Source organism: Colletes latitarsis, chromosome 3 (assembly GCF_051014445.1).
Source record: "Colletes latitarsis isolate SP2378_abdomen chromosome 3, iyColLati1, whole genome shotgun sequence".
Taxonomy (NCBI): domain Eukaryota; kingdom Metazoa; phylum Arthropoda; class Insecta; order Hymenoptera; family Colletidae; genus Colletes; species Colletes latitarsis.
Window position 1 is genome coordinate 32,165,940 of NC_135136.1, and position 21,419 is coordinate 32,187,358.

Genomic DNA, 21,419 nt, shown 5'->3' on the forward strand with positions numbered 1-21,419 from the left:
TACGCGTATTTTGATGGAGAATATGTAGCAATTATAAAAATATTCGAAAGGTTGTTCCTTGGTCCCGTAATGTTAGAAAAACCCCATAAAAATGGTCCAATTTTTAAACAGCCATAACTTCTATAATAGCGAATATATTTCAATGAAACTTTTTTCTGAAGTAGAGCTCATGGTTACCTACAAGAAAGTATTAGACAACTTTTCTGTAGGGCGTAAAACAAAATTATTAAAAATCAAAAACAAGGTTTTAAGAAAAATCGACCGGGGGTAGGTGCCTACATTTTTCGACGTAATTAAAAAGTTTCAAATCGTTCTAAAAAAATTATTTTTATTTGCAGGGATTAATTACAATAATTTTTAGTGAATAGACATACCCCCAAAATCCTATTCACTTTCGAGAAAAAAATTCGAATAGGTGTGAAATTTTTCGGCGAAATAAAAAAGTTTCAAATCATTCTAGAAAAATTATTTTTGGTTGCAGGAATCAATTACGATCAGTTTTGGTCAATACACATACCCTCGAAATCCTACACAGTTTCGAGAAAAAAATTCCTTACCGAAAATCTAATTTGAGGCTAAAAATGGTTCCCCAAAATTTCATGCGAATCTTTAAAACGTCATAACTTCTGAACGGATTGGATGATTTTAATGTTTAAAAAAGCAAACTACGCGTATTTTGATGGAGAATATGTACAAATCGCAAAAATATTCGTAAAGTTGGTCCTTGACCCCGCAAAATGAGAAAAACCCCATAAAAATGGTCCAATCTTCAAACAGCTATAACTCTTACAATAGTGAATGTATTTCAATGAAACTTTTTTCTGAAGTAGAGCTCGTGGGTACCTACAAAAAAGTATTAGACAACTTTTCTGTAGGGTGTCAAACAAAATTGTGAAAAATCAAAAACGAATTTTCAAGAAAAATCGACAGGGGGTAGGTGCCTAAATTATTCGGCGAAAAAAAAAATTTCAAATCCTTCTGAAAAAATTATTTTCGGTTGCAGGGACCAATTACAATTATTTTTGGTCAATAAACCTACCCCCGAAATCCTACCCACTTTCTAGAAAAAAATTCAATACGATCGGAACTTTAAACGTTAATAACTTTTTAACGGGAGCTCCATCAACAAATTAGTATTCTCGATTTTCGTCTTATTTTGGCTTCTAGAATCTCCCATTAAAATTTAAAAAATTTTTGTACAATTTTTTAAAAATTTTTATAAAATTGTTTACGTTTGTTTGCACGTGTTTTCTCGCAGGGACATTTAATAAATCCATATATCCAGCCACGTTTTAATTCATGAGTACATAAATTATCAAGAAATATTTATTTTCAAAAACAAAATACAAGAATACTCCTTATTATAGGAAGAAAAGTTTCCCTTTATTTTTAAAATTACTTTACTCTCGCAAATTAGTATTTTACCGCGTGTATAAAATTTTTCACGCTCGTTTCGTATTATTTTAAAATTCTTTGGAGTAGAACCGGATCCGTGGACGTCGAGAAATATTAAATCCTCCTCGTTGCTTTCCGCCCTCCCATTTTTCAATCGGAGAAAACGATTCGGTTCGCAACGCGTTACACCCTGTCGATCATTGGGCCTGGCACGCTGTCTCATCGCGGGTGTTTGGTACTTCATTTACAGAAAAACGTCCATAAATAAACAGAATTCGGCCTGCGGGCGGGCACGAGCGTGCCTCGAAAGCCTAGCGCGCTCGTCGCTCTATTTTCAGTGATACCGCCCGATGAAATTCGCGTCAGCGTGGAATCAAACTCGCCGGGACACGTGTTCTACTTAATAAAACATCGTTCGCGCTATTAAATCGAGAACCATAAAACGTAGGTGTGCCGTGGGATAATAAAAACGCTTCGAGCACGGGAGTAATCGAGTTAAACAATAAGTAGGCGATCGATTCGCGTACGGCTAGTTCGAAGCGGTTCAAATTATTTTCTCTCGTTTTATTTGCTCTCTTCCCAATCGACGATCTCTACGATTAAAGATTCCACGAGGCGGGAAGTGAATCGAGGATCGAAACGACTGTTCGTGAGTGTCGAAAACGGAGAGAAAGAACACGGTTCGCCTGAATGATGTCCCGGAACGTCGGTACACCGGCCGACTTTTACGTAACACTTTATGTTTTACCTAAAAATAACGTCACGCTTTGAACCGCGACTGCGAGTAAGCGACGAAATAACGACATCTATTTTCGTTCGCCGTAATGAGAGAATACCGAGAATGTCTCACGAACCTTTCGCCTCTACAAATCGAACAATTCCCACGGCAACGCCGTGATTAGGGTGGTCTCTCAAGCTTTTCACTGTGTAAACCAACGTTCAGTGGTTCCTCGCTAACGTTCGCTACTCCTTACCTCGATATTGCCCGCGGGCCATCCCCACCGATTCCTCAGAACTGTCTATAACTCGCGTAACTACGAATACACCACGGAAAGAATCAAAATAAAATATATTTTCCAATTTATAAGTGTGAAATTATTTTTCGAATTGCATTGCTGGGTTTTTGTCAGTGGAATCGGTACCAAAGACGGCCATATTGGCTCCCACCGATGAGAATTAGAAAGGGGATGCAAAATAAATTATATATTTTTTGTAATAGTATTGTGCATAGGGTGAGAAATAGCAAAGAAAGTGAGGAAAAGCTATAATGCAAATATGAAAAGGGTATTTCACATTTATATCACTTACTGTACTAGTAATCCATTTGCAACATTAAGAGGAATATTCAAAAACAAAAAGGATCACGTTTTCTATGTTTATAATCAAAAATTGGCGGAAAGAATCAAAATAAAATATATTTTCCAATTTATAAGTGTGAAATTATTTTTCGAATCGCATTGCTGGGTTTTTGTCAATAGAATCGGTACCAAAGACGGCCATATTGGCTCCCACCGATGAGAATTAGAAAGGGGATGCAAAATAAATTGTATATTTTTTGTAATAGTATTGTGCATAGGGTGAGATATAGCAAAGAAAGTGAGGGAAAGCTATAATGCAAATATACAATAAAAAAATTGTGATAAATAAAAAGGGTATTTCACATTTATATCACTACTATTAACCCATTTGCAACATTAAGAGGAATATTCAAAAACAAACAGAATCGAGTTTTCTATGTTTGTAATCAAAAATTGGCGAAGAAAATTATTGAATAATATTGTAAAAATGAAAAGATTAGAGAGACTTTATCTATCAATAGCTTCATAACGAGATATACTGGTTGCCATTTTCCTACACGAATACCTCCAACAGAAGCTAAAGGAGAAACGATATCTAAACAATGCATTGTATTTATAATAAATCGATATCAGTTAGAAAGGAACTGTTTTCAAATATGACATTTGCAATGTTCCATTATGTATAATATTATTTTAAAGATTATCGTAGTGATTAAAAATTTTAAGTATCTATTTTAAAGAAATAAATATTTATGCTGTATAATTTTATAAAATTCGAGTTCGAAATAAATATATGTATATAATTTTTTAAAGAGTTTCAATTGACTATCGCTAGTTTATAAATCAAGCTTTACATTTAGGGTGAAGATCCAAATGAGTTAAATGTTGCAGCTATCTAAAGAAATAAATATTTATGTTGTATCATTATATAAAATTAAATTTTGAAATATGTATCATTTTTGATAGACTTTCAGTCGAGCATCTCTGATTCATAAATCGAGCTTTACATTTGGAGTGAAGTTGCAAATGAGTTAAACGTGGTAGCTGTCTAAAGAAATAAATATTTCTGTTATAACATTATATAAAATTCAATTTCCAAATATGTATAATTATTGATAGACTTTCAGTCAAGCATCTCTGATTCATAAATCAAGCTTTACATTTTGAGTGAAGTTGCAAGTGAGTTAAACGTGGTAGCTATCTAAAGAAATAAATATTTCTGTTATAACATTATATAAAATTCCATTTTGCAATATGTATAATTATTGAAAGACTATCAATTGACTATCTCTGATTTATAAATCAAGCTTTACATTTGGAGTGAAGATGCAATTGAGTTAAACGTGGTAGCTATCTAAAGAAATAAATATTTCTGTTATAACATTATATAAAATTCAATTTTTGAATATTTATAATTTCTGAAAGACTTTCAATTAACCATTTCTGATTCATAAATCAAGCTTTACATTTGTAGTGAAGATGCAATTGAGTTAAACGTGGTAGCTATCTAAAGAAATAAATATTTCTGTCATAACACTACATAAAATTCAATTTTGCAATATGTATAATTATTGAAAGACTTTCAATTCTGATTCATAAATCAAGCTTTACATTTTGAGTGAAGTTGCAAATGGATTAAACATTAGACGTTAACTATTCTGCAGGAGGTGAGACCAGAAAATATTTCAAGGTCGACAAGCAAAGTAAATACCTAATAATTTTCTCGATTTTCTGTGTAAACTCTAGGATGCATCACGGACTCCGTGACACCTAACAACAGAATTTTCTCTGCGGATTCAGATGCACGGTGTCGTTTCCGAGAATACGCGACGTTTCCGTTTCGCCGTTAACTTTGCCGCGCGTTTATTTTTAATCGTCCGCTAATATATTTACTTCCAATTTATTCCGTGCGCGTAATCAACTATGGGGGTGCGAAAGTGCGGGAATTTAACGCGAACAGAAAGTGTCAGAGACGACACACAGGGTGATACGCCGTATATTAAGGGAGTATTGCTGTCTAGGCTGTCATATCTTCGGCCTTTTTTTTGTGATTTTTTTTTTAACGATAGGTAGGTTGTTTTGTAGTGACATTTTGCAGATATATTTATTCGTCTTATAGGTATGTACAGTATTTTTTTCATAAAAAAATATTCAAAATTGCGAGAGTTATAGCTTCTTGTTTAAAAACACGCATTTAAACTGGCTTACATGATATTTCAAGATCTAGCAGACCGATCGATTTTAAATTTGGAGAGAATATTCAGCAGACACGCCTTTATAGCTGGAACTAGATATTTAAAAAAATATTGAGTTTTACTATTTTTTTCGATACGCTAAAGGCAAACGAACGATTAACAAATAGAAATTCGAAACTTGAAGCGTCGCCATTTCTTTATTTATCAGGATTTCGACTTCTCCCTGGTTCCTGCTATAACTACAACCTTCCTTATGAAGATACTTTAACCCCCTCTGTTTCAAATTATCTGGAATCCTGGAAGCCATTGGAGCACATTTTCCAAAAGAGCCATTAAATAAGAAGTTACAATTCCCACGATTTTTAATATTTTTCCATGAAAAAAATATTGTACATGCTTAGAAGATGAATAAATGTATCTACAAAGTCTCAGTACAAAACAGCCTACCTGTCATTAGAAAAAAAATCACAAAAATGGCCGTGAAATTGACAGTCTAGACAGCAATACCTAGACCGTGCGTCTTCCTTCGTCGCCCTTAGCACCCCGAGTCTGTTCCTTGCTCGCTCGTTCCGCCTCGAAACGCTCGCGTGGGCGGCTGATGGTTCTTTTCTGTTCCTATTTATGAATAATGTTCCTGAATGCTTCATCGAGCGAGCCCTAATGCACGAAAGAGACCTCGGGGTAGGATATCGCGATCGACTTTTGCTCGTATCGACGCGTAGCTCGAGCTTGGCCGACGCCCAAAATCTAAAGCCACCAAATATGCCTTTCGTACCCTTCCACCATTTTTTTTTCGTCAATCATCGGGCTTATAAACAACGACGAGACAGGTGAATTTGTCAGCGTTACAGGTCGTTCTTAATTTAAGAACGGGCCATTCTGTTTACTGATCAGTGATTCTGAATGTCAGGAAGACGATGAAAGCATACTTTGAAGAACAGCGAGGAATTATACGTGCTCCTGAATAAAAATAAAATTTGATAGCTCCGTCTATAAAATTTGGAAAATGAAATTATGGTAATCGAAAAATAATTTTCTTTTTATAATGATTAAAAATAGATATTAATTATTTGTATCTGTTGCGCGTCTATGACGGCGATTCAAGCGAGAAATAAAGTATTACATAAATCTTTCTGGTAAGATTTAAGGGAATCGATACGATTCAGAAGTCGTGATAACTTTTAGAAAAATATAAATTTAATCTTTATAATAATCGTACTATTTGTATAAAATTCAAATACTCTACAGTGAGCCTGTTCTTATGAAAACGTAAACAAATGTTTATAGCATGCATAAAACAAGGTGCCATGTGCTATCTTTTCATCTATATTTTTGTATTATTCGGTTATACTGAAATGAGTTTAGATTTGGCAACAATAAAGAAATGTAAAGAGCTAGAATTCGAGCGACAGATACGCATTGGATATCAGCCCCTATTATACGTGATAATAAATTACGTATATATAAATAGTGTAAACGCGAAGACTATTTAGAAATTTATAAAGATATACAACAACTTTTGTCTCAAAACACGTTCCAAGGATTGTACACCTATTAACGTTCTAGAAATTCTTCTTTCCTACACGTGAGGAACACGTGACAAGAGACTACAAATTCTACGAATTGTTAAACACGAAAACAAATCAGATCGTTAAAGAAAAAAATTTAATCAATCGAAAAACCTAATTTTTTTGTGGAAAAGAAGGGGAAGGTTTGATGAATATATAAGAATGATTTCTCAACCCTAACTAAACGTAACTTTGAATATGATCGAAACTTTTGATTTATAAGAGAAGCGAAAAATCCCAGTTTGGTTAGAAACAGATATAGCATGATCTTATTTTGAGTTATTCACACGTCGGACCACGTGACGCGGAAGGAGCGAGAATTATGTAACGAGTTGTAGTTTCCACGAGACAATCAAGGTTTATCACCGGCGGACAATAACAGAATAAAAAAAGGAAGTTTAATCGATGGTTTCGCCATGTTCGGCGCGATAATATAAATGACGTGTCCCGACTGACCGAATAACGAATTTCTCGGACAAGTTCGGTCGTTTGTGGTTTCCGTAGATAGGCTGTCTTTAAGGTTGTAGCTGATATCGCGTTTGGACAATTGCCAATCACCTATTTTCGATCGTAAGAAAAATATATACCACGAACATTTCTAATAACAGTATTGTATTGGAAAAACAGAGGACCACGTCCAATCGTAGATCGATTGTTTACCTTCCGATAGATCGTTGGATCGATCGCATTGCTTTCGATAAAACGATATAACACTATATTTCAATCGACTGTGGTTGCACTTTTAATCTAACATCCCATTTTTGTTATCTTTTTCCAACTTCTAAATTTAACACTTTACCTCTTTCTTGTATCTATAAAAATGTTAAATCAATCTTTGTAAAGGTTCTCAATATATTGTTTGCTTAGTAATATTTTTTATTTTCATGACAACCGGTTGATAAGCTACTGGTCGGTAAAGTATTAAGCGGTAAAAAGTCGATAACTAGGCTATCGGTCGGTAAAGTGACAAGAAGTTGAATTTCTGTTGATATATTCAAATCTATCGTTTAATGTTTGGAATAATCAACCTGTATTGCAGTTTTTAAAATACTTTTATTTCAGAAGTAACATACAAGCAGCAGAATTATACACTTTTGACTATAGAAACAATGTGTACTACGCATAATGGTGAATATAAACAATCTTAAGATTAGTCGATGTTATACCAATGATTGAAAAATTAAAGTCATCAATCTTGAATTTAGAAAGACGTAGATAACTTAAACATCTCTTTTGATTGAATCGTAAATTGTATAATTGTTTATTAGCTTGTAAATTGTAGGAGTATGCAGGACGTGCCAGTATCAATGGTGCACTCGAGAAAGGGGCCATTTTTTCATTCGAGGTTTTGTTTTTAAGACGAATCCTTCAATAAAAAAATTGTTTAAATTTTACATGCCATCAAATATAACGAATCGTTTACAGAAAGTCCATGAATTAAATACTTGCAAAATTTTCTCAAACCAAAATGTAGAAATGATTAAAATGCGAAAAATATACCCTTACAGTCGCCACATCCTAAAGATGAATCTATTAATAGAAATGGATGTTTAAGCTACCCAACGTTCGCCTACGTTAAAATGGCGCCTGCATCAAGGGTTGCACCCCCTGTCTCGAATACCGATTTACGGCTCTTTTAAAAATTATTATCACAATTTTTGGAGCGCGAATGAAAGTGAAAAGAATCGTCACCGAGGGTAACCAAGATCCACTCTGACACGCTCACAGTGACAGAAAGGTCCTGCTGAGGCGGCTGGAGAACGCTCGAGGTCGTGTTCTTCGTCGTTGAGGCGGTCGTCGAGGCGGTGGACGAGGCACGGCATCCCGGTGAGACGTTCCGAGACTCCGCAATCGTCGGCTCGTTGAATTCGAAGGTTAAATCGAAAAAACTGCGACGACAGTCACGGGAGGCTGTGCGGCCGTCGCCGGGACCACTGGCTTCCGGCCAGAGTTTTCCCTCGTTCGGTGTCTCGCCGCCAGGTAGCGACGCCTACGGACTATTTAAAGGAATTTCGGCGACGTTCGTCGCTTCGTTTTGTTCAGCAGCGCAGCCGTTGCCCTTTGGATGTTTGTTTGTTTATCGCCCTGACCCTTCATGTAAAGAGTAAATAGCAAGCACGCGTTTCGAGCGATGCTCTGGGAGGAGTAGCCGATTCGGTGTCTCCAGAGCGGTATCAGTTGCAACAGTGTGACGAAACATTGCGTTTTTTTTTACGATCGCCGTACGAATTCACGTGCCTAAACCAGTGCGAGGCCCGGGACCTACGGTGCCGGTTCCGATAAAGCGACGAAATAGAATTAACGCGGGCCTGGTGAAAGAAGCATTGGTAAGTCTGCTTGCACGCACGAGCCCCGGTGACATCGCCGAGTTAGTGTTCTTGTGATACGGTACCATGGCGACACAGTGCAGAACCGCTTGGGAGGATAGAGCCAGCGCTGACGAACGTACATGGACAAGTGTTGTGTGACGATAAAGCTAAAAGGGACTAGCCGCACCTTTGGACCGTATTGTGGATTTTTTACGAGAGGCGTGAGAGACTAGCTGATTAATATCGCCTTTTGTCCTCGTTCTATGTGTGACCCGACGGTTTCTTGGTCTTAAGTTCGGTGCTCGGTGACCAGTCTCTTTGGTAACGATTCTCTTAACGTTCGTCAGATTCTCCATTTCATATAATCGATGGTTAGACTCTGGTAACTAGTCGATTAAATTTTTCTTCGCAATTAATTTCACCGTTGTCGAACGAATCGACGTATATTAAAAAGCTTCAGGTCGAGCATCGGTAGTTTTCCCGAGCCCAGTACGCCCAAGTATCCAACCGGGCTAACATAGCGTATTGCTTCATCGGACGTGTCGATGTGAGGCTCACGTTACATACAAACACGACCTCTACTTGTTTGCCAACAAACGTACTACATTTCCTATCTTTATAGCCCGTCCACCATGTTGCATCTCATCTTCAAATAGAAACCGTTCCGCTGCATCGTAACGATTCGAATATTATATCACCGCCAGTCGGTTACCTAACGATATTTTCGCGCTAACGCGATCGTCGCTTTTAATTTAAACGACTCGTCGCATGACACCATCGTTGTTGCTTATGACTCCCTAAAAAAAAATATTTATTTTAGAGTTTTATCGCGATTAAAGTTTACGTTGACTGTTTCAAAATGACTGAGTATATAACGCCTAAAAAAAAACCTCCCTAGAAAGGAAAGAGAGTGGAATCAGGATAAAGATAAGGAGACGTTGGGCAAAGAGAGAGAGAGAGGGACAGGGGCAGAAAGATAGAGCAAGATGAGAGGGAGGGAGAGAAATCAGAGTGCCTCCTGGCCATCTCTGCCAAAATAATTAGGAAGTCGTCGTCAGAGACGTGCTAAAATCGTCCGCTAGGGCACGCGCGTTTTGGCCGGCTAGTCGCTTCCCGGGCGTTCGAGCGAGCTGGTCGTCCGGACAGGTTTCGGACCGGTTCCCAAGTGTTCCGCCAGCCCCGTGCGACCACAACCGCCTGTTTCGCCGCAGTCGTCTGTCTTTCCTAGCCCGCGATTTGCTCGAACCTCGTCCGATCGAGCCCTGATATGATCGTTTGGGCATTTTACTCGGTGCAACGGAACAGCTTGCATTAACGTCGAAAGGGTTAGTTGGCGGGAGTTTTTAATAGTTTGAATGCGCTTTCGGGGGGAGAGAGGGAGAGAGAGAAAGAGAAAAAGAGAGAGGGAGAAGGAATCTTCGGATGGGTACGATCGAACGGGACGCTTCGTTCAGGTGTCATTCCGTCGGGATCTCTGTTCGACGATCGAGATCCTTGTTCGTCGAACTCGTGCGGGTCAGAACGTAAGATCATCCGCGAAATCGGTCCTGTGGCGTGTTCTTCCTACGCTGTGTCGCTTGTGACGGATCCCGGTGGCCGTAACCCCGTTCGACCCTCGATTACATTGCTCCTTCACCGACGCTTAACTTTAGCGCTAACCTTGGCTTCGACGTTTCCTAGACGCGACCTTCGAACTCGATTCGAATCTGAAGTTCGAACCGCGTCGACCTTGAACGTGCAACGATCGATCGACATTGAGATTTTTCGTGTGTGCTTTTAGTACTAACATCGTTTTCCTAGCTGGATAACGCGCGATCAGATTCTATCTATCCGCCATGTTTGCGCCTACGTGTCAACGAATGATGGAAAACGTTGGGGAAAATTCCGTGTCTGGGAACAATTATTTTTATCGGCGCTCGCGATCCCCAGGAGGGATCGAATCGATGTTAAGGATAATCATTTAATAAACGAGCTTCTCTTTCGAGTATTCGTCTAAATTTATGTCGAAAGCATCGTACAACGCAACCCGTTACTTTTTCGTGTTACACGAGTTTGACAATTCGCGCTCCAAGTGGTTTAAAACTTTTCGATTGTGTTTGAATAATTGTGTGCTCGATTACGTTTGAAACTAACGTGAGAATAATAGTCAAACAATTAGAAATCTAGTTCGAATTACACGCGTCATTAGTTAGTATACACGTTGACATTAGCATATTAATATCGTAAATAAATTTAGATGCGTCAGCCGCTCCATTCGGTTAATAATAATACGAACGGTAGTTTAACGATTTTAAAAATTTTTTAAAAGTTTATTTGCCAAAACAAAATTGTTTTTTTCTCTATAGTGGTAATTTTTAACCATAATCTGCAATAATTGAATCTGATCTACGACCTAGATTTAAGCACCCTTTTCCATAAATAAACTTCTTTTACATCCTCTTCTCGTAATGTGGCTAATCTACCTTTTATCTTATTATTAAATAACGAAATGTCATATTAAGAAGTCAGCAGTGATAAAAACTCACGATTTATTTTGAGTGTGTGCATAACCCTGACAGTCTAGATTCGAAGAAAACTGAATAAGAGTCCACTCAACTTAAATTTTTCTTCGTTACATAATCAGTTTGCAAAATTTCATATAGCTTGAAAACCCTGGCATTATTACATAACTAAAACATTTCATTATTCGGTGAAAAGCAACCGTTGTTGCTCTAAATAGAAAATAAATTTAATGTGTGAGAATTGATCATATAGAGCAGTATTTAACTTTATTATAACTAAACATTATTTCTTAGTATATAGTCTCGAAGTTTCAACTACTGGTTTGGGCCAGTCCAGTGTTCTTTAATTTTTGACTGGATCATGCCCCACCTCAACGTCTCGAGGATTGTGATTCCCCCCTTAGCATAATACTGCATAAATTTCTACCCTAAAATATTCAAAATTGCCCCTCGTTGGGAAATACAGGTTTAGCTCTCTAACCAAACGAGAAAGGATAGTAGACAGTGATGTAATACTAGTAATATAATAATGTAGTTTAGCACAATTATAAATTAATAATACGTGACTCTTAAAATTAGACGGAATGCCATAATGCCCAGAGAAATTGCACAATTCAATAAGTATCATAAAATAATATATATTATTAAAATAGAGAGTAACTTTGAATAAAATTGAAAAATAAAAGAGGAAAGAAAACTATGTATAGAAACCACGTGGCGACAAGTACATATTAATAGTTTGCTTTTAGAGAAAACGAATTTTCCTTTGTACGCATTATAACTCGTTAAATGGGACAAGTTCGTACCGCAACCTTTCGATCTATAATCAGAAATTTAGTTCAATTTTGAAAATCTAGGTCTACTAATTTCGCTGAACTACATTATCGCGTTACGAGCGTTATTTTTCTTTCAAAGATGCCCAAACCAAGAGCAGAAACGTCAAGGTTAAATAGCGAAAAGTGTTGTAGTTTTGCTATGTACGATCGACAATTAACCTTATTTCTTTATTCGATTTGCTCGACTTGTTGATCGTCGAATCGAAACGGTTCCATCGTTGTTCGAATTAGTACGGAGAATCGTGCCACGAAAAATCCTCGAAATGAAATTATAAGAGCAAACAGTTACATAACGACAATATAGTAATGTCCTTTGAATGTCTTAAAATACGCGCCAAGGAAATAGACTAGCAGAAGACTGAAAATAGCCGAGCGCGTCATACTTCACGAACGCTGTCCAGCCAATGGCGTTGCTCCACATGCTCGGTTCGCTCGGCTCGCACGCATTCTCCCGCGGTGTGGCGCGTCTCTTGGGACGCGCGTTTCGCGAAATACGCGACAAACGTGGGAACGTCCGTCACGGGAATTCCGCGGTACGGTAACGAGGAGGCATTGGACACGAGCAACGACAGCCAGTTACGATATTCGCGACGTGATCTGATATTTACGTTCGCGCGATCCGCAGACCGCGCGGTGGGAACTGCGCTGCAACTTGTTAATGGCGCACCCCGCGAGGTGGCGCACGTGCGCAATGATTCGCTGTTCGCTGTGTCAGTCTCACCGAAGAGGAGGTTTGCTTAGCATTTAGAGGAAATATATCCGTGCAGAAAATGACGTGCGTCTCGAATTTCTGTGCCCGCGTATCGTGATACGTCGTGTTCCGGTCGCAGGACAATTACTCTCGGCGTCCGGCGAGTTTGTTCGTGCCAGTTCGTTTTCTTGTTCGTTTTTTTTTTGTGTGCTCGAGTGCATCTTAGGGACCTGTAGCTAACCTAAATATTCGGCAGCCGTAACGTAATTTCTCTGTGACACGTCGTCAACGAACGCCCCGTGCCCGTTTCTGGTGAGTTACGTTTTCACGTTGAATCCACCGTCGGCGTCGTGGCTCGAAAGAAACGAGGAAAATCGAGCCAAGTGCACGCGTCGTAAATTTCCACGGTACGGACGGAGGTTTCACCCCGAAACGATTCGCGCGTAGTGCGTGCACGCGGTGTATACGTTCTCGTGTCCTTTGTCTAGACCTACTTTTCCATTGTTTCTATTTCGACGCGCACTTCTGGCCAGGTGAACGCGTGGCACACGTTCGTGTCGATTGTGAATCTTTCGTATCGGAGTTTCGGTTCTCAAAATTAAAGTACATCGAAGCATTTGTTTCTCCTCGTTTTCTCCGAAATTTTCTTCATTTCATCGTCTCTGTCGGTTAATTGTTTTCCACTGCCTTAAATTTGCATTATAAAAATCAATGTAGTGCATTGCGAACTAACCTTTATAAATATTCATTCTGTGGCTAATTGAGTTCTAATCAAAAGTATGTTTGTATTGCAGAAACTACAGTGTGAATGAACGTGGACAACCATTGAAGAAATAAGATTAGTGACGAACTAACACAGAAGCAACCATGGAGGACGGCCATTGCAAAACCGTGGAAGAAGTGGTAAATTATTTCAACGTTGATCCTGAGAAAGGATTGTCCGTTGATCAGGTGAAGAGGAACCAGGAGAAGTACGGTCTCAACGGTAAGTAAACTCAGTACGTCGATATCCTTGGCTCGTACGTGCAGTTCAATGCATCCTGACGGTTCAAGGAAACAGTCTATTCCAAGTACAGTTTTACATTAGTTTGATCCTACGCTTCTGTGAGATACTAAGTGTGTTAAGACCGAGATTCAAGAAACGTTATTTACCATTGTACTGCATTAGAAACTGTACGTCGTTCCCAATGTCTGTGTACATACTTAATTAAACGTCATGCGATACGCTGCTATCTGAACAGCAAATGCAACCCAACGAGGCCCCGCGTAGCGCAGGAATTACGCGTTTGTACATCTTCTTGGCGAGCAGAGAAGCCACACGAGCTTCGAAGCAGACGTTTGTAGCCGATGTCGTTTAGAGGAGTTTCCTACACACGTATCGCAAACCCATACGCTCGTACGAAGTTGAGTAGCGCGGTAAAAGTGACTTTATCGAGCTACTCGCTAGCATTGGTCTATACACGACGCACGATGTTTATCCCCACTCCTCTCGATTCCACTGCCAGTCCACTGGTACACGTGTTCGAAGTTTCCTCAATGGCCCGCATCAACGAAATACGTACTTTGAATCGTCTACTGGGCGTTCTATAGAATTTTATTACATCGGTTGCATACGGGAACGGTTTCTATCGCTACGATACAAATCACGTCGTTCGAAAGGGGGGACCTTCGATGATTCTTGGAGCGTCGAAAAGAAGCATCTTTACTGCGCATACGCAGGGTGTGCGTTACTAATGGTATTCCTCTTAGGGAGTGTTTCTATAGGCCGGAATAAGACGAAATTCCATAGAGGCTGTGCGTTGGAATTATTAACACATCGTCGAAGGACGTTTTATAGAAAGTTAACGTGTACATAAAAATTACTTTATTCGATGTATAGGTTTTATTTTCATTCAATGTTACGCGCGTATTACGGGCGCATTTTGTTGATTTATGGCTACGGGTTTTGGTGGGGAGGAAAAAAGACTTTAAACCAGTAATTTTATGTATTAAATTGTGTTTAATATTGAGTGTGACTTGGTTGTATTGTTAACACATCGTCGAAGGACGTTTTATGGAAAGTTAACGTGTATATGAAAATTACTTTATTCGATGTGTAGGTTTTATTTTCATTAAATGTTACATGCGTATTACGGATGTATTTTGTTGATTTATGGCCACGGGTTTTCGAGGAAGTTCTCGATGTACTAAGCTAATTGATGGGGAGGAAAAAAGACTTTAAACCGGTAATTATATGTATGAAATTGTATTTAATATTGAGTGCAATTTGATTGTATTGTTGCGGCTTTCGGGTGTGAGTTGTGTCCTTGTAAAAGAATTCTTCAGGGGTCAAGTGACAACACTGATACAGTATCAGAAGCTAGCTTAAACATTCGCGAAATGTTAGAATATTTCATAAAGATGCACTTTAAGTATCTAATATTCAGTTACACAGAGTGTTCGGCCAACCTTGGGAAAAATTTCTCTCTAGAGGCCTGAATAAGACGAAAATCAAGGATACTAATTTGTTGATTGAGGCTTCGTTAAAAAGTTACAGAAACATTTTCGGTCACACAGTATATTTTCATTAAAGAATTTTTTTCTCGAAAGTACGTAGGATTTCGGGGGTAGAACTATTCACCAAAAATGATTGTAATTGACCACTCTAGCTAAAAATAATTTTTTCAGAACGATTTGAAATTTTTTTCTTCGCTGAAAAATTTAGGCACCTACCCCCTGTTGATTTTCGTTAAAAATTCGATCTTGATTTGTAATAATTTTGTTTGACGCCCTACAGAAAAATTGTCTAATACTTTTTTGTAGGTACCTATGAGCTCTACTTCAGAAAAAAGTTTCATTGAAAAATATTCACTAACGTAGGAGTTATAGCTGTTTGAAAATTGGACCATTTTTATGAGGTTTTTCTTATTTTGCGGGGTCAAGGATCAACTTTTGGAATATTTTTGCGATTTATATATATTCTCCACCAAAATACGTGTAGTTTGCTTTTTTAAACATTAAAATCGGCCAATCCGTTCAGGAGTTATGACGTTTTAAAGATTCACATGAAATTTCAGAGAAGCATTTCTGGCCTCACATTAGATTTTCGGTAAGGAATTTTTTTCTCGAAACTGAGTAGGATTTCGAGAATATGTGTATTGACCAAAAATGATTGTAATTGATCCCTGCAACCGAAAATAATTTTTTCAGAACGATTTGACATTTTTTTTTTCGCCGAAAAATTTAGGCACCTACTTGAATTTTTTTCTGGAGGTTGCGTAGGATTTCGGGGGTATGTGTATTGACCAAAAATGATTATAATTGACTCCTGCAACCAAAAATAATTTTTTTAGAAAGATTCAAAATTTTGTAATTTAATTTTTTAATAACTTTTTAACGATGCCTCAATCAACAAATTGATATTCTTGATTTTCATCTTATTTTGGCCTTTAGAATCTCCCATTAAAATTTTTCCCAAGAATGACCAACCACTCTGTATAATCGCATAATTTTGTTCCTATATCATTTTTCAAGTTATCGATAATCGAAAACAATTAAAATCATATTTAAATTGAACGTTTACATTTAAGTTTACGATTATTTTATAAAGATGTTTAGTCACTGAGAATGTACTGTTCGTAATCTTAACTATTTTTGGGATATCGAAACATTACGTTTATCTCTTAATCAACGATCGTGGAAAACCATTATTAAAATATGCATTATCGCGCGTCGGCTAGATCTTGATTCTTTCGCGCGACAATAAGTATAAATAAACAGAATATTGCTGATCGTCGATAAAAACCAGATAAGCTGTATAATGTGGATGTCATCTGCGAAACGATATTTCGAAATAAAACGAAAAGGAAAACTGAAAAGTTGCGCTCGCGTTACACGTTGACGTCTCCGTAGCGTTTGAAAATAATAGTAGGTCATAGATTGTCAATAGCGGCCTTGAATCGTAGCACCGTGGCATTCATGGACAACCAGTCGGAAGATATGCGCTGCATCTCACCTGAAGCATCGTAAAAAAAAAACCCCCCACGTTCACGCGAAATCGATAGAACGCGTTAATAAAGAAACATGGACTTCGGTACGTTTCGAACGTTGCAAATTATTCGTCGACTCGGAACGAAACGCGTTAACATTCCGCGTGCACGACCCACTTGCGTACGATTACTTTTAAATTATGTCGAATGATTGCGTAAGTGCAGGAACTTCGACAAACATCGACGCTTTAACCCTTCGCTGATGGGGTGGGATCAGAATAAATCACGCTGTTCCCCTGAAAGCATCAGTTTCCGAATGGAATTTAGATTCCATGATCAGAATATTTGCAGAATATCGTCTCATCGTAAATCAAAATTTACTATCGTATATTAAAAATCTAAGTTATAGCATAGAAACGTTTAAATAGAAGCGTGATTTTGTTCAATAAATTTCACGTAAACGCAAATGCACATTTTATCAGATAAAGCGTGTGTACATCGTCTGCTCTTCCGATAGGAATCCGATTGATAGAGATTCAGCGATTACGTAACGAACGTATTATTCCACTAATCGAGAATTAAAATTATCGAGCTGTCTTGTACAGAATGGCGTTTACATCGTTTGAGTTGAAGTTGAGCACCGCGATTCTTTGATCTCGCGTCTTTCGCTTCATAATTTTCACAGGACGACCAGAACCTTCCCATGGTTATCATTCCGTGTCTTAATAATCCGTAAATTATCCGGTCGAAAATTATGATATCCAGCAGGAATCCACTAATTCAGCCGTGCACGTTCAACCGTTGCAGACATTGAACGTCGACGACAGCGAAATTAGTACCATGAGTCGTGAATACGAGTCGTGTTTGTCACATTTGGACCGTAATCCGAGCCCCACGAGTCTAACGCAGCGTTACGAGGCAACGAGTTAATTATTCAAAGGGGACTGTGTATTTTGAATGATGGAATATCATAATAGAAGCGGTGTTATCGATGACCAACGGTGCATCTCTGAGTATACTCGGAAATATCGTCTTTAACACATTATTTTAAAACGTATGTTTGACAAAGTTTGATAAAGCTTGATGATTGTTATTTAAACCGTCAGTCTTTTTATTTTCGTACGTGCCAGGTCATTTGATAGTTGATATTGGAAATCTTCTAAACCACGTACCGTAAGATCGAAAAGGTTAAGAGCCAGTGTTCTGTATGATTAGCAGAGAAACCTAAATTCGTTGCTGTTAGGGTCCGGTACGATAGAAATGTCGTCACCCGAGAGGCGAAATATAGTATTCGCGTAGCATCTGGCATTAGACCTTTCCCTGTTGCAGCACCACAAACGAACGATCTATGACGAAATTCATATCCGTTCGCCAAACAAAGAGTTCGATTTCGTTTGCAATACCACCGATCTCCCGTTACGGTTACACCCGACAAACGGCCATTTTTCTTTTGTCAATTTCACGGCCCCGAAACCGAGCGAGCAATTGCACGTGGCACACGATGGTTTATTTTCGCACAACGTCCAATGTAGTCGGCTAAACATCGAATACCACATACTCTCTTCCATTCTCACGAATCGCTGATAAATAATCGTGATTTACTGGATCTAAAATGAGCGATATCCCGCGTAATCCGAACGCGTTACCAACCTTCGAATTTAATGGGGAAAAGAGGGGAAGGATGAGAGAAATAAAAGTTCGTTTGTACAAACAACGACAAAAGTGATTTGGTACTTGGGATACTTTAGAAAACTTTTTAGTAAGATTCTTCAAGTTGCTGTAAGTTTGACCAATCGCTTTGAATTGGGATCAAATTAACTATGTTGGCTAGTGTTTGATTAGGAACATTTGCAGCGGGAAATAGACAATTACACAACTATGTGATGTTGAGGGTTTTCTATAAAGATAAGAGAAATAAAAGTTCGTTCGCACAAACAACGACAAAAGTTATTTGGTACATGGGATCCTTTAGAAAGCTTTTTAGTAAGATTCTCCAAGTTGCTGTAAGTTTGACCAGTCACTTTGAATTGGGATCAAATTAACTATGTTGGCTAGTGTTTGATTAGGACCATTTGCAGCGTGAAATAGACAATTACACACCTATTTAACGTTGGGGATCTTCTAGTATGAAATGCATTTTTTCTAAGTTTCTTTAAAAATTTTTTACAAAGACTTATATAACATCTTCCATAAACAAACTTACGAGATCTATGTATTTATGTTGGAATAACATTCTATAATTTTTTGGGCTAAAAGTAGTTAAAATTGACGGTACTGGATCGTCTCAAACATAGTCAAACACACTCTTTCGAAAAAGTTTATTTCACAGTGTCCATGATTGCGGTCATTTTGTTTATTTGAAATGAGGAAGTTGAACGAGAAAGAGTTTCACTATTTTCCATAAAATTCCATGGCACGAATTTATGGCTTGGTCCAATGTAAACAGATCATGCCACCGCGATTTGATCCGAATTTTACGTACCAAGGAGACTGGTACCTCGAGCAACGCTGCTGTTAGATGGTACATAAATCGTTTACACAGCTGAGTTTGATCTATGGACTCCTTATATATGGTAACGAAGAAACAAACATGCTGGTCGAAGAAGAAACCATGGAACCTTTATCCTTGGAAGATTTCACCTTAAAACTTTTTCGAGGCGCGAGAAAATTCTTCTTCTGTCTGGATACTTAGCAGTGTCTTATAAAACTCAAATATTTCAAGCTCTGCTTCGCTGGCAAGACCTTCGTTTGGCCTGGGCAAACGTTATAAACGATTTATAAAAATTAAACACAAACGGGCTTCTCAGTTTCCAGTTAATGCAAGGCTGAATTCGTAACCTTTGACACTGTCTTCTGGCAGAATCTTGGAAACACTGAAAGAGTTAAACTCGGTCAACGAATTTCTTCGTTTCTCCTTGGTAAATCCATCATTTATTACGATTTTGTCTTATGGACCGTGAATCTCTTCAGAAGTCTCAAGGTACCTGCAGGTTCTATTAACACGTTTGCCAGACCAGACCCCTCAAATTGTCCACGAAAACGAGACTTTATTTCCAGACAACTGGAAACTAGCCATGGCTTGTTATTGAACTTATTCTTACGGACTCGTTAAAATTTGAGAATCCTATTTAGATTTGCTTTCTTTAACATCTGATCGTGAGAATTGTTTTAGATTACCTATGATGTTTCTGTTTTAAGAATTACCCCAGAATCTCAGATGGTGTTCCGCAATTTTTGTCGTTCCAAAGCCATGAAATTTTTATCTCTCTTATCGAATTGCTCACGAGCAAGCAAACAAGATGAATTGTTTAGCGTCCACGGCGTCTCCGTTGCTCGATTATCAGCGATCGATTCGTATCGACGTGCAGGATTTTCCAGCCACGTGTGTTTGCCAGTTTGCTTTCGTCGTGTCGATGAACGTAAACCTTCGTTTGTTTACCGATTCCGTGCACCGCGAGTCGGAAACGTTGCTCGTGCGGCTAACTGCGTTATCGGCGACCGATTCGCGACTACGGACGTAGATTGTCGGCTGCGTATTTCCAGACGAGAGGTTCTGCAAGTCACAGAACTCCATGTCCTTGCGATCGTCGGCGTTATCAATCGTCCGCTTACGTCGTAGATTTTTAATTGCACGGAACGATCGCGTAGAACGTCGATAGCTGTTCGCCAGAGAATTTCTAGGAACGATGAAATCCACTTTCAGAGAGTAGAGTTTGTAGAATCGAACGTTTGTCATTCAAAGTTTTATTGACAGAGCCTCGTAAATTGTGATTTTATCGGTTTATCAGCGTGTAGATTGATATCGTACTCGAGCATTTCGGTCTAATGGTGTTATTAGCCAATTTGGGGTTCGTAGGAACGATAGGAAGTTCTTGTACCTTGCATCTAATCGCGTCGAAGTCAGAGTGTGCCAGATAAAGCCTTACCGAAGAGTCCAAGTAGCAGATCTAGGACAAAACTCGCTTAGCTTGACAAATATACAGAGACGTTTGTCGTTTTAAGATAATAAGTTGTTTACTGAGACTTGAGACCTTCGGGAACGGGCTATCTTAATTAGGGAAACGACGATTCTCTAGTTTCTATGGTTTAGAAAGAAACCCCGAGATTTCCAAGTTCTGTAAATAAAAAGAGCAAATTCGAATCTGAAAAATAACGAAGAAAAAAATAGTAATTGTATTAATATTAAAAGACGAAATTTAGCTGTACGAATACAAAGAAATTCCTATACGAAACACTGTAGGTAACAGTTTGCAAGAAAAGTCTTAGCTGAATTTTAAAATGTTAGACAATAGAGATCGAATAGAGACAGATAACGAGTGGTAATTTATAGTAGCAAAAAGAGCCACGACACTTAGACGTATGACATATAGGAACGACTAGATCGGTGAACTAGATGCATACTTATTGTTAATAGCAGCTGAGTCATTAGAGCGTAGCTGGTAGGCGGAGTAGAAGAGTTTACGTGCATAGACAGGTATTCCAGACGAAGAGAAACTTATTAATTTTCCAAACACGAGGGAATACTCGAGAGGACTTTAATGCAAATCACAGTAATTACTTACATTTTTCGGATTGCAAAAGCTCACGTTAGCTGTTATCCAATTCGACCAAACATGATCAAACTTTCGCCTCTCACAAATTCGAAATTCTCGTGGGTT

At 38.3% G+C, this 21,419-nt stretch overlaps 2 protein-coding genes across 9 annotated transcripts in view; one reads left to right on the forward strand and one right to left on the reverse strand.

Moving 5' to 3' along the window:
• The window catches only part of LOC143340363 (uncharacterized), a 79,033-nt gene extending 70,666 nt beyond the window's left edge, over positions 1–8,367 (reverse strand). For all 4 annotated transcript variants that reach the window (XM_076762215.1, XM_076762216.1, XM_076762218.1 and 1 more), the window contains exon 1: positions 8,149–8,367. The gene's annotated coding sequence lies outside the window, so the exon portion shown is untranslated. The remainder of the gene's footprint in view (positions 1–8,148) is intronic.
• A 136-nt stretch (positions 8,368–8,503) lies between these two features.
• Serca (ATPase sarcoplasmic/endoplasmic reticulum Ca2+ transporting SERCA) overlaps positions 8,504–21,419 on the forward strand; it is a 67,578-nt gene continuing 54,662 nt past the window's right edge. Inside the window, exons 1-2 of one of the 5 annotated variants that reach the window (XM_076762198.1) lie at positions 8,504–8,783; positions 13,588–13,778. In XM_076762198.1, coding sequence (XP_076618313.1) covers positions 13,661–13,778 — 118 coding nt within the window. In that variant the 5' untranslated portion in view covers positions 8,504–8,783; positions 13,588–13,660. Of the gene's footprint in view, positions 8,784–9,877; positions 10,091–10,136; positions 10,289–12,607; positions 13,106–13,587; positions 13,779–21,419 lie in introns of those variants that run through there. The other 4 variants (XM_076762202.1, XM_076762201.1, XM_076762199.1 and 1 more) reach the window with 4 other exon arrangements.